General features: G+C 34.8%; 1 protein-coding gene across 1 annotated transcript; it reads right to left on the reverse strand.

Annotated features, from left to right (window-relative positions):
- Nucleotides 1-9,125: 9,125 nt before the first annotated feature.
- Nucleotides 9,126-9,685, reverse strand: LOC115963960. The gene has a single exon (XM_031083226.1). It carries the CDS (start codon nucleotides 9,512-9,514, stop codon nucleotides 9,245-9,247), a length of 270 nt encoding a protein of 89 aa, XP_030939086.1. The 5' UTR covers nucleotides 9,515-9,685; the 3' UTR covers nucleotides 9,126-9,244.
- Between the last annotated feature and the right edge of the window lie 1,906 nt (nucleotides 9,686-11,591).

The following is an 11,591-nucleotide window of genomic DNA, read 5'->3' on the forward strand; positions in this document are numbered from 1 at the left end:
AATGTACAATAGAGAGCCTTATATAGGCTAGATATGTGTGCAGTACAAGTAAAAGAAGTAAAGTACAAGTACAGTAAACTGGGCTAAGCCCAATGGGCTAAGCTAGTACAAGCTATACACTAACAGAAAAGAAGTTATTATATGTTTTCTCAAAAAAAAAAAAAATATATATATATATATATATCAATCTCTTTTATGCACAACATAATGAAATATATGTGGTCCATGTGAAGAAGACCTCGGGCCTGTCGTTTAGGAAAATTTAGGCCCCCAGTACCAATGGCCCAAACCATGATGGGCTCACGGACTTAATATGTGATTAGTTTTACAGTTTGGAAAACCGAAGAGGAAGGTGTCATTGTCAATGTGTCATAGTTCACCTACTTCATCTCAGGCATCCTGAGAGAAATTGGATGACATATCTGACCTCGATTTCAAAGGAGTGTGAAATCTCAAAATTACCCTATGTAAGCTCTAGAAAATATAAATACTCAAGTGTGTTCCCTAAAGATGTGCAAAATATGTCTTACCTTGCCTTTATAGTTTATTCTTTTTTTTGGAGAAGCACACAATATGCTAAAATTGAGCATTAGTAGAGATGGGGCTTTAAGCCATGTCCCAAAATATTTAACAACCTCAGCAAGTGAATTCAATTTATAAAATGAAATTATATACTTTATAATTAAATGACAAAGTTTAGCTAAAAAATTGGTTATAGTCTAAGACTACAATCTTATTCAATATCTTTTTATTGAAGGTGAATCTTGACAAATCTACCATTGGATCACATCTTCTTCATATATTCTTCATTCTTGCAAAATTTTTAGAAAATTAAAGATCAATAACTATTTCATCAATAAATTGTTTAAATTGCAAGTTTTTATAGTTTAACATTATGCATAAAATATGAGCTTATAAATCATATAGTAAATAATATTCAATTGAAACAAAATTTAATATGTGTATTAAGAGTGTAAAGAACATGCAATTCAACGGCTAGATTTTCAAAATATGTAATAATGTTAATTTTATTGAGTAAGGTTGCAACCTTAGACTATAATCAATTTTGTAGCTAAATTTTGTTCATAATTAAATCATCATTGCTATTTTATTGATGAATAACAAGAAAAATCATCATTGCTATTTTATTGAGCTAATTTTATCATAAGTGAAAATTTATTTTCCAAGTTTCAAAAGTGTTAAAATACTATTTTGATTAGATTTTTATTACTAAAATTTTTATTAAAAAAAAAAGAATAGTTATTATTCATTTTAAATTATTTTGTTATTTACAAAAAAAAAAAAAAAAAACTTTGGTTTTACACGTTAGGCAACCGGTAATTTTTTATTGACTATTTTATTATTTAATTTTGATGAAGTATTTTTTTTTAACATACCTACTTCTACTAACTATATAAAATGTTTGAAAGGCTCTTTCTACAGTACATTGGTTTAGTCAAATTTTTCCCTTTTAAAAGTGAGCCAAAACGGTGCGTTTTGTTGTGAAAAAGCAAAAGTCATTGTTTCAGGCAGACGTTTTCGTGAGAGACCAAAACAAAGATGTCTACTGTGCTTGGTTTGGTCAATTTGGGGAGCAAAAGCTCACTGTTTCATGCGTGCTAGCCGCCATACTGATGCTAGTTTGCTTTGAGATTTCTGTTTTTATTTTTTAAAGTATGATTTGGTCTAGTTGTTATACCACACAACAAATTAGCATTATATTTTATAATTAATAAGGTGTCAGTTTCTTATAAGTTAAAATAAAGTATACTAAAATAATAAACTATTAGACCTAGACCAAGACCAATCACAACTGAAAATAAAACTCTTGTGAAAATGTTATGACATTTTAATGTTGTCACAATATTTTACAATTGCTAAAGTGTCAATTTTGCATATTAATCAAAATAAAATAATAAAATATCATATAAGGGTGTACCACAACTTAAAATAAAGTTATTGTGGAAATGTCACATTTTGTTGTTGTCATAAGATTTTTACAATTGCTAAGGCATAAATTTTTTAGAGCATTCACATCAATTTATGCAAAATGGCATAAGGGCCAAAATTTGCCCAACCAACCCCAAAACTCACCCACATCAACCTATCTATTATGTAAAATGCATTTTAACTATAGTACTTGTGCAAATATACACAAGCACTATTGCTGTGCATTTAGTTTTTATTATCTTTTTGCATTTCTCGAAGATGAAGGAAGAGAATGAATGGTGGTTTCGTTGTTGTCACCGTATTTTCACAACTGTTGAGGTATTAGTAGCTTATAGATTAAAATAAAATAAAATAATAAAATATCATTCCTAAGCACACCACAATTTAAAATAAAAGTATTGTGAAAATGTGACATTTTGTTTTTGTCACAATATTTTCATAACTGCTGAAGTATAAATTCTTTATAGGTCAAAATAAAATAAAAAATTATTAGACCAGGACCCACCGCAACTGAACATAAATTTATTGTGAAAATATTGTGACATTTTATTGTTGTCACAATATTTTCACAACTACTAAAGTGCAAGTTTCTTATAGTTCAAAATAAAATAATAAACTATCAGATTGAGATTGAGCACAATTAAAAATAAAGTTATTGTAAAAATATTGTGATGTTTTATTACATCCCTAAACATTTTTGATTTATTCAATTTTGGTGAGCTTGTTTCGCACACAGTTTTCTTAAGTTTTTTTTTTTTTTTTTTTTTTTTTTTTATAAAAAAAAAAACCCACACAGTTTTCTTACGTTGGTCTTTTGTTTTGTTTTTTTTATGCACTGACATAGTTTTACTATTAAAAAAAAAAAAAAAAAACCACTTTTCCCATTTATGTTTGAGTTAGTTCTCAATTTTTCTCCTAAACTTTAAAACTGAGCAATTTGTCCTTTTATATTTTGGAAACAAGTGAACACCCCCTATTGTGTAATATCTAATCTACTCCCACTAAATTTTAATATCCCAAAACTTTCCTTTATCTTTTTTGAGTTTTACGTTGTAGTCATACTTGGAAATTTGGAATGATAAGGTGTTCTATTTAGTACTTAGAGAACACTGATTTTGTAGGTTTTAATCTTCTAAACTTATAATATTGTATAATTTGATGACACATATGCCTTTTGTTATCTTATTCTTGTTTTCTTTTCTTCTTTTAAATTTATTTTATTGCTTAAAAGGGTGTTTATTAAAAACCAAATAGGCTAAATACCATAGCTAGATGCATAAAATATAAGATAATAAAGAAGTGTAGATAAAAATCTTTATATTGGATGGTTGTAGGTATTTGATGAAGAGTTTTAATTGCATTTGATATATTTTATTGTGAAAATTCAAATATTGTGCATGTATTTGATAAAGAGCTTCAATTGCAAATGATATCATTTGTAAGGGCACGTAAAAATGCCCAAACAATATCATTTATAGAGCGTGGGTTTGAAAGGCTAGACCTTAGTCACCAAACGGCGGGTTTTCGTAACGTTCATACATGGTTTAAATCGTGTTCGCCCTGAGAGTCTTTCTCCTGGAGGCGAGCTGGGAGGCTCTGGTTTTTGGCCATTTTTCCCAGCCCCTCTCCCCGGATTGCTTATTTTTCCTTTTATACTAGCCTGTCTTCCTTATCCAACGTCCACGTGTGGGGTTCGATTTTCCAAGACTGATACTTGTCCCATCAGCCCATACCCAGAGTGGTTGGGGGTGGTTGTAAAAGCTGGAGAATATGGCTCTGTCAGGTGCAGAGTATTGAATGGCAGTAAGGGCAGCTTTCCCTGGTCGTTATATTTCCCAGCGTACCCTTTTCTAGTGACGTAGATATTTTAGATCTTTTCCCAAGCTGTTTCTATGTCGTTTTTGTCCTTCCTTCCTGTGAGACCTCGGACCTGCCGAGGATCGAATTGTCCTCGACTGTGTCACAATGCTATTTTGTACTTGTATTACCGATCCTAGGCTATAACCCTTCTCGGCTCGGGCCTTAGGCCCCAATGAGTAAATGGGCCAGGGCCACTAACTATTGGGCCTCACAATAACCCCTCAAAATCCTACTGTCCGACCTCTTGGTTGGAGAGGAGGGTTTTGGTGATGCCAAGCCTTTATTATGGCTCGTCTAACCCTGTCCTTCATTAATGCTGATGTCTCTTCATCTACCCAGGAAACATACCGGACTACATGACATTCCTATGAATTCATTCACGATGCGTTCCTGCCGTTTGATTATCCGAAATGCGCCTTTAATAATTCCCATTTACGAGGCTATTTAAATTTGACGGTTTGTTGACGATGTGGGGAAGTGGAACGGGTGTATTCTTGTTTATAGATTTCCTTGGAAATCTGAGCAGATTAAATACCTTCTGTTTCGCCCTTCATATAAGAAGAAAAAGCAAGAGGTTATTTCTTCTGTACAGAGATCCTTTCAATCCTTCTAAAATCTGAGAATCCTTAGCCTCCCCCAGAGTTTCCCTTATTCGCTTGTTTACATCTCAAACCGTAACAAGTCCAAGATAAGAGTAGGAATGAAGAGACCATGCCTTATCCAGAAATGCTACGTTCTTGCAAAGCTAAAGATGGCTCGGTCAGGGCAGGGATGGGAGAGACTCAAGATACTTTTCACCCTCCTTTCAGTCAAAATCCGAAGCAGGGGCTCGTCGCGCCAAACTCTTAGTGCGGCTGAGCTGGGATCACCCATTATCAGTACCAGCTGCTCCCTTACGAGCATATCTAACCTGGAGCCAGCGTGTTAGGAGTCAGGACTGACGCAGGGACAAAGTACCCCTGCTTCTTCCTTTCTTCCTTCACTGGTTCCTCCTTTTGCCTCTCTTTCTTCTTCTTTCCACCACCAGATCCATCCTGGTGCTTTTCCTTCTTCCTTTTCTTCTCCTCCTTATTTCTCTTCATCTCCTCCTTCTTCTTCTGAAGAAGGTCCTTCTCTCAATATGGGCGCTACTGGGGCAAAGTTTGGAAGGATTTCGGAGACGAGTTTAAAAAGATATTTGACTACATATTTGTCATATTGTTGTTGTTTTATTTTTATTTTTATTTTTTATTGTTTTTGTAATCCACCTTCTGTATAGGCTTGTTTAAGCCCTTCTTTGTACGTTGTAATACCTCTTTATATTAATAAAAGTCGTTATTACTTTATTTCACATGTTTTGTCTCTTTATTTCTGAAATGATTACGCAGTGAATAGACATATTATCTTGTGAATTCTTTTTATTCTTACCCTCTGACCGATGTCTAGGACCGAAATCCTAGTTAATAAAAAGATCTTACTCTGCGTTTATAGAAACTATCCGACTTAATTAATACTGAATCGCATAAATAATATTTAGGGCTGAAACCCATATTGAGAAGAAAAAGAAAGGATATTATGATGAGCTTATTGGGGCGGTCTAACACAACACCGCCGACCTGAGAACACAATACTTAAGGACGAAATCCCTTGTCAAGGAAAAAGACGCTATTATGAACTTACGAGTGCTGTTCGGCACAATAATACTGTGTTGAACAAATGACACTTAGGGTCAAAACTCTTGCTAAGGAAAAGATGTTATCACGAATTTAACAGAGTTGTTTAGCACAATAATACCGACCTGAGAAAACAACACTTACCCCAAAATAGCCGAGATGACAACTGAATGCTCGGTACGGTGTAGGAGATAGTCATCCGAAGACATATAACCCAGAAATGAACACCCCCTGCAGGCCGCTGAGTAATAGGGTGTTTCACCATCTTCCTAACAACTTTCATAGCCTTAACCTTTTTTTGGTATTTGAGCCAAGGATTGAGCAATTTGAAATTTTTATTAAGTAGCCGACCTTTCCGTAGGTTTAAGTCTGAAGATCATTCAATACCTTGGTTCTGTCTAAAACTCAATTTTCTCATCTAAGTAGTTGGTTTCCCCATAGGTTTGAGTCCGAGGACCATGCAATACCTTGGTTCTGTCCAAAACTCAGTTTTCTCATCTAAGTAGTTGGTTTCCCCATAGGTTTGAGTCTAAGGACTATACAATACCTTGGTTCTGTCCAAAACCTGATTAATACTGATAAGTAGTTGGTTTCCCCATAGGTTTGAGTCCGAGGACCGTACAATACCTTGGTTTTGTCCAAAACTTGATTAACACTGATAAGTAGTTGGTTTCCCCATAGGTTTGAGTCCGAGGACCATACAATACCTTGGTTCTGTCCAAAACCTGATTAATACTGATAAGTAGTTGGTTTCCCCATAGGTTTGAGTCCGAGGACCATACAATACCTTGGTTCTGTCCAAAACTTGATTAATACTGATAAGTAGTTGGTTTCCCCATAGGTTTGAGTCCAAGGACCATACAATACCTTGGTTCTGTCAAAAACTCAGTTTTCTCATCTAAGTAGTTGGTTTCCCCATAGGTTTGAGTCCGAGAACTATACAATACCTTGGTTCTGTTCAAAACTTAATTAATACTGATAAGTAGTTGGTTTCCCCATAGGTTTGAGTCCAAGGACTATACAATATCTTGGTTCTGTCCAAAACTCAGTTTTCTCATCTAAGTAGTTGGTTTCTCCATAGGTTTGAGTCCGAGGACCATACAATACCTTGGTTCTGTCCAAAACTTGATTAATACTGATAAGTAGTTGGTTTCCCCATAGGTTTGAGTCCAAGGACCATACAATACCTTGGTTCTGTCCAAAACCTGATTAATACTGATAAGTAGTTGGTTTTCCCATAGGTTTGAGTCCAAGGACCGTACAATACCTTGGTTCTGTCCAAAACTCGATTAACACTGATAAGTAGTTGGTTTCCCCATAGGTTTGAGTCCGATGACCATACAATACCTTGGTTCTGTCCAAAACTCATTTTTCTCATCTAAGTAGTTGGTTTCCCCATAGGTTTGAGTCCGAGGACCATACAATACCTTGGTTCTGTCCAAAACTTGATTTTGATAAATAGATTTTTCTTCCAAGTAATTGGGGGAATATAACCCCTCGGTTATGGCATGAGACCTTGGTTTTGAGGGAATTATCTCCTCGGCCGAGCCCCTAGAACCATCTATGCGGCTGACGCTACAAAGCGTAACCCCTAGTAAAGAAACATAGCTCCTAGTGGAACTTTACGCTAGAACACAACAACCGGCCGCTAGAAATGACAAGGGAACTGTCCCGACCTACCGCCTATGCCAACACACAAGCCTTTCCCATAGACGGTGCCAATTGTAAGGGCACGTAAAAAGGCCCAAACAATATCATTTATAGAGCGTGGGTTTGAAAGGCTAGGCCTTAGTCACCAGACGGCGGGTTTTCGTAACGTTCATACATGGTTTAAATTGTGTTCGCCCTGAGAGTCTTTCTCCTGGAGGCGGGCTGGGAGGCTCTGGTTTTTGGCCATTTTTCCCAGCCCCTCTCCCCGGATTGCTTATTTTTCCTTTTATACTAGCCTGTCTTCCTTATCCAACGTCCACGTGTGGGGTTCGATTTTCCAAGACTGATACTTGTCCCATCAGCCCATACCCAGAGTGGTTGAGGGTGGTTGTAAAAGCTGGAGAATATGGCTCTGTCAGGTGCAGAGTATTGAATGGCAGTAAGGGCAGCTTTCCCTGATCGTTATATTTCCCAGCGTACCCTTTTCTAGTGACGTAGATATTTAAAATCTTTTCCCAAGCTGTTTCTATGTCGTTTTTGTCCTTCCTTCCTATGAGACCTCGGACCTGCCGAGGACCGAATTGTCCTCGGCTGTGTCACAAAGCTATTTTGTACTTGTATTACCGATCCTGGGCTATAACCCTTCTCGGCTTGGGCCTTAGGCCCTAATGAGTAAATGGGCCAGGGCCACGAACTATTGGGCCCCACATCATTTATTGTGAAAATTCAAATATTGTGACAAAATATTAGCAAAATTCAATTGCTTATTATTGGAAGATAATATTTATTACTGTGCAACAACCGAAACTCTAACATCAATTATTGTGATTTAAGGCTAGCGGAAGTGTATTCAGATGAACAATAAAAATAAAACATTCACAAGAACCAACAAATATTTAACATAGTTTGGCCAACTCCATGCCTACTTCCACAATCAACGTCAACAAAAATATCCACTATCAACAATATGGATTACAACAACATTAAATAACACTCACAACTCACACAAACAACTCTCACAAACCTCACTAACATAAAATACACCCAATAATTCTCATACTCACAAAACAAACAACTTTTAACGCATAATCATGGGTAATCTTTTAACTCCAAATAATCTTTCACCTCTCCTAACGTGGGAGGAATCTTAGGCAAAAGCCACCAAACTGCTCTTCGAAGAAACCCACTCATATTCTTCTAAGAGCCTTTCACTTCTTCCCACTTGGGAGTTCTGCAAAAGCCATTAAACCCTTCGCAGCAATGCTTCAACCATACTCTTTGCTAGATAAAGAATACTCGTTACTTTTTCAATATGGAATACTATTCTTTCTATGATAAGGAAAATCATTGTCTTTTAACACCAAGGAAAAACCTTATCTTCTATACCAAGAAAACCTAAACCAAAACTAATTATGAATTTGAGGCAATATTCAACTGTTATAATTTTCAGAAGTTTGCATATAATTAAAATTGTACCTTGCACGTGCCACTTGTTAAAGTTGATTTTATTTTATTTGTATATATTAAAGTTCCGGTGGGTTTGGGTGGCGAGAGTTGGAAATTACAATCCTCTGGGTCTGGGGTTCAAACCTGATAAGAAACAAGCAGATTTCTTATCAAAACTAAACAATTACATTTTGCATACGCAGATCCTCTGGCGTTCAACCTGATAATAAAAATAAATAAACAATTTTCCTATCAAACCTAAAATTTGACCAATTTTACTTGAATGCGTCTTCCTTTTTTTTTTTTTTTTTTGTATACACATAAAAATAAACCGTCAAACGTCACTACATGCGTATCTACATATAACTTTCTTCCTAATAGAAAAATCTGTTTTCATCCATTGAAAAAAAAAGCAAAGATTGATCAAGTCAAGATCATTAAAAACCCAAAAAACAGAGGAAAAAAGAAAAAGAAAAAAGAAAAAGTTACTAGATTCATAATCAAATAAAGATGAAAAATATCCATAACAATCAAATTAACCACGTATGAAAATCTCAAAAGTGTATGTATATGGTACACATGAATAAACGAATCCAGAAAAGAGTCATGAACAACATGAAACTGAAACTGAGGAAAGAAAGAAAGAAAAGAAGAGACATCTCCAATCTCCAATCTAAACTATAGGACTAATAATTAGAGGACTGTTTATTCTTCTGGGTAGTCTTGTGATACTTGTCCTTGATCCAGTGAAAGCCCAAGGTAGTCCCTTCCTTCACCTTCTTCATGCCAGTTGAAGCCACAGCTTTAGTCTTTCCAAGCCCTTCACCAACCTTTTGCTTGTACTTTGCAGAAGTACCTCCATTTTTCTTTGTGTCCACAGCGTTAGGAATAGGGTCTGGGTTGCTGTAGTCCCACTGATCAGCCCATGATGCACCATATGTGTTGTTTCCTTCCATTGTTTGCAGAGATTGCAATTCCTTTTGCACAAGGAAAAGATGTATGATTTATGATAAGAGGAGGGAGAGGCGTGAGAGTCTTGGGAATTGGTATTGGAAGATTAATAGAACTGTATTTTGTCAATGTAAATCTTTTATAGACTGGGTGGCCGAACCTTGAAGAAACTTGTACGACTGTAGAGATTGGACCATTATGGAATTTGACATGTGAGAATGGGCGATGTTTATAAGTCAACAATCTCACCCTTCTTTTTTTTTTTCTTTCTTTCTGGACAAGAAAGTCCTTATCTTTTTTTTTTCTTTTTTTTTTTTTTTCACATTTATTTTGGGCTTAAAACGGGAGATTATATAATTATATTAAACAGAAATAGGAGAGCTGTGTTTTCTTTTCCTTGCTCTGTTTGTTTAAACAAAAATATTTTTCTAAAAATGAGCAATTTTCTAAAATGCATTTTCTGTAAAATTATATCATTTATTTATTTATTTTTTATGTTTGGTAACTACCTTAAGTGAGTTGATAAATAATCTTCCAACTTTCCTTATTTAATTTGCTATGAGATAGATTTGTTTTCTAAAAAAATTTAATGGAAAACAATTTTTAAAAATAAACCATACATTTTTTTTTTGTTAACCAAAGATAGTTTTTCTTTGATTTTTTTTTTTATACTATCAAATACTGGAAAATACCAAAAACTATTTTTACAGAAAATTTTCTAGCATAGAGTCTGTCAGGAAATTCTTTTCAAAGTGCAGGTAGTAGGACTCGACTAGGGAGCACACCTGGTCGAACCTAGTACAAGCACTTTGAGACCAAGAGTCCAATCAACTTGGCCAACCCCCTAAGTTAATCATCAAATATGTCATTAACTATAAAAAATTATTCACATTTAAATTCATTATCATACGCTTTTGTAACTCTATAAAATTAGTACTAACTTTTAAAACATTTTTTCTGTCATTATTAATTCATTATTGTAGGAAACAAGGGTCGTATTGTAAAAATTATATAAGCGTGTGTACTCTTGGGAGCTTCTGAGGTAATATTATAATAGGGTAAGCACGGATCTGGAACTATCCAGAAGACTTTTTGACAAATTGGCCTCACACACCGTCACAAGTGACACGCCTGCATTTGCTGGATATAGGAGATTGGTCAATCTTCCTAGAAGCTACTCCCTTATGTTTTACATGGCTCCTGTCCCAGAAGTCCAGCTTCAACTTTCATATTTTTCTCACACGCGTTGTCAAAGTACAGCGGCTTTAACTAAAAAACATTAATAGAATAATAGTAAACAAAGAAAGGTATATGTCTATAGGGCTTCTAGATAGTAGATCATAGAACTAATTCTCAATGTTGTATTATTATGGTCAACTAATCTACCAAGGTCCATAATTGTAGCTAATGACGCCCGCTCTTAGGTTAGGTCATAGGTGGTTCATGCATGGTTGGAATCCTCTTTGATTAACTTAATATCATTAAATAATGGTAAATTATATATATGTTAAACCTTCAAATTTAATGATTAAATAAGAGATCTAGAGTTTAATCCCCGCTTACACTGAAAACTAATTGGTGTTTTGGTTTGATAATAAATAACTATCATCAAGAGCGGACACTATAGGTTGAAATTTTCTCTTAAAAAAAAAAGGTTGAAACTCTCTCTAAAAAAAAAAAAGGGTCATGCTAACGAGTATCCTTAGAACATCGGTTAACAATTCATTTTAGGAAAGTTTTGATATCACTTTTATGGAAAATGGAAAAAACTATCAATGGATTATTAACCAATGCCTTAAGGGCATCTGTTAGTATTTTCTAAAAAATAATATGAAAGTAAGTTTGGGTAAATTGCAAATTACACTTCTAAAGTTTGGAGGTGCTTGGATTTTACATTATGAAGTTTTAGAATTTGAATTTTATCTTCCTAAAGTTTTGGGATGATTGGATTTTACACCCTGACGTTTTAAAATTTGGATTTTACTCTATAAATTTTAGGGGTGTTTGGATTTATTTCTTAGAGTTTAAGGGTGTTTGAATTTTACATCTTAAAATTTCAGAATTTTGAGGTGTAAAATCTAA

The sequence above is a fragment of the Quercus lobata genome, chromosome 10, assembly GCF_001633185.2.
Source record: "Quercus lobata isolate SW786 chromosome 10, ValleyOak3.0 Primary Assembly, whole genome shotgun sequence".
Classification (NCBI taxonomy): domain Eukaryota; kingdom Viridiplantae; phylum Streptophyta; class Magnoliopsida; order Fagales; family Fagaceae; genus Quercus; species Quercus lobata.

Excerpts from the sequence above, each read along its gene's own strand:
- LOC115963960 (XM_031083226.1), bottom strand. The coding sequence starts at position 9,514 with ATGGAAGGAAACAACACATATGGTGCATCATGGGCTGATCAGTGGGAC.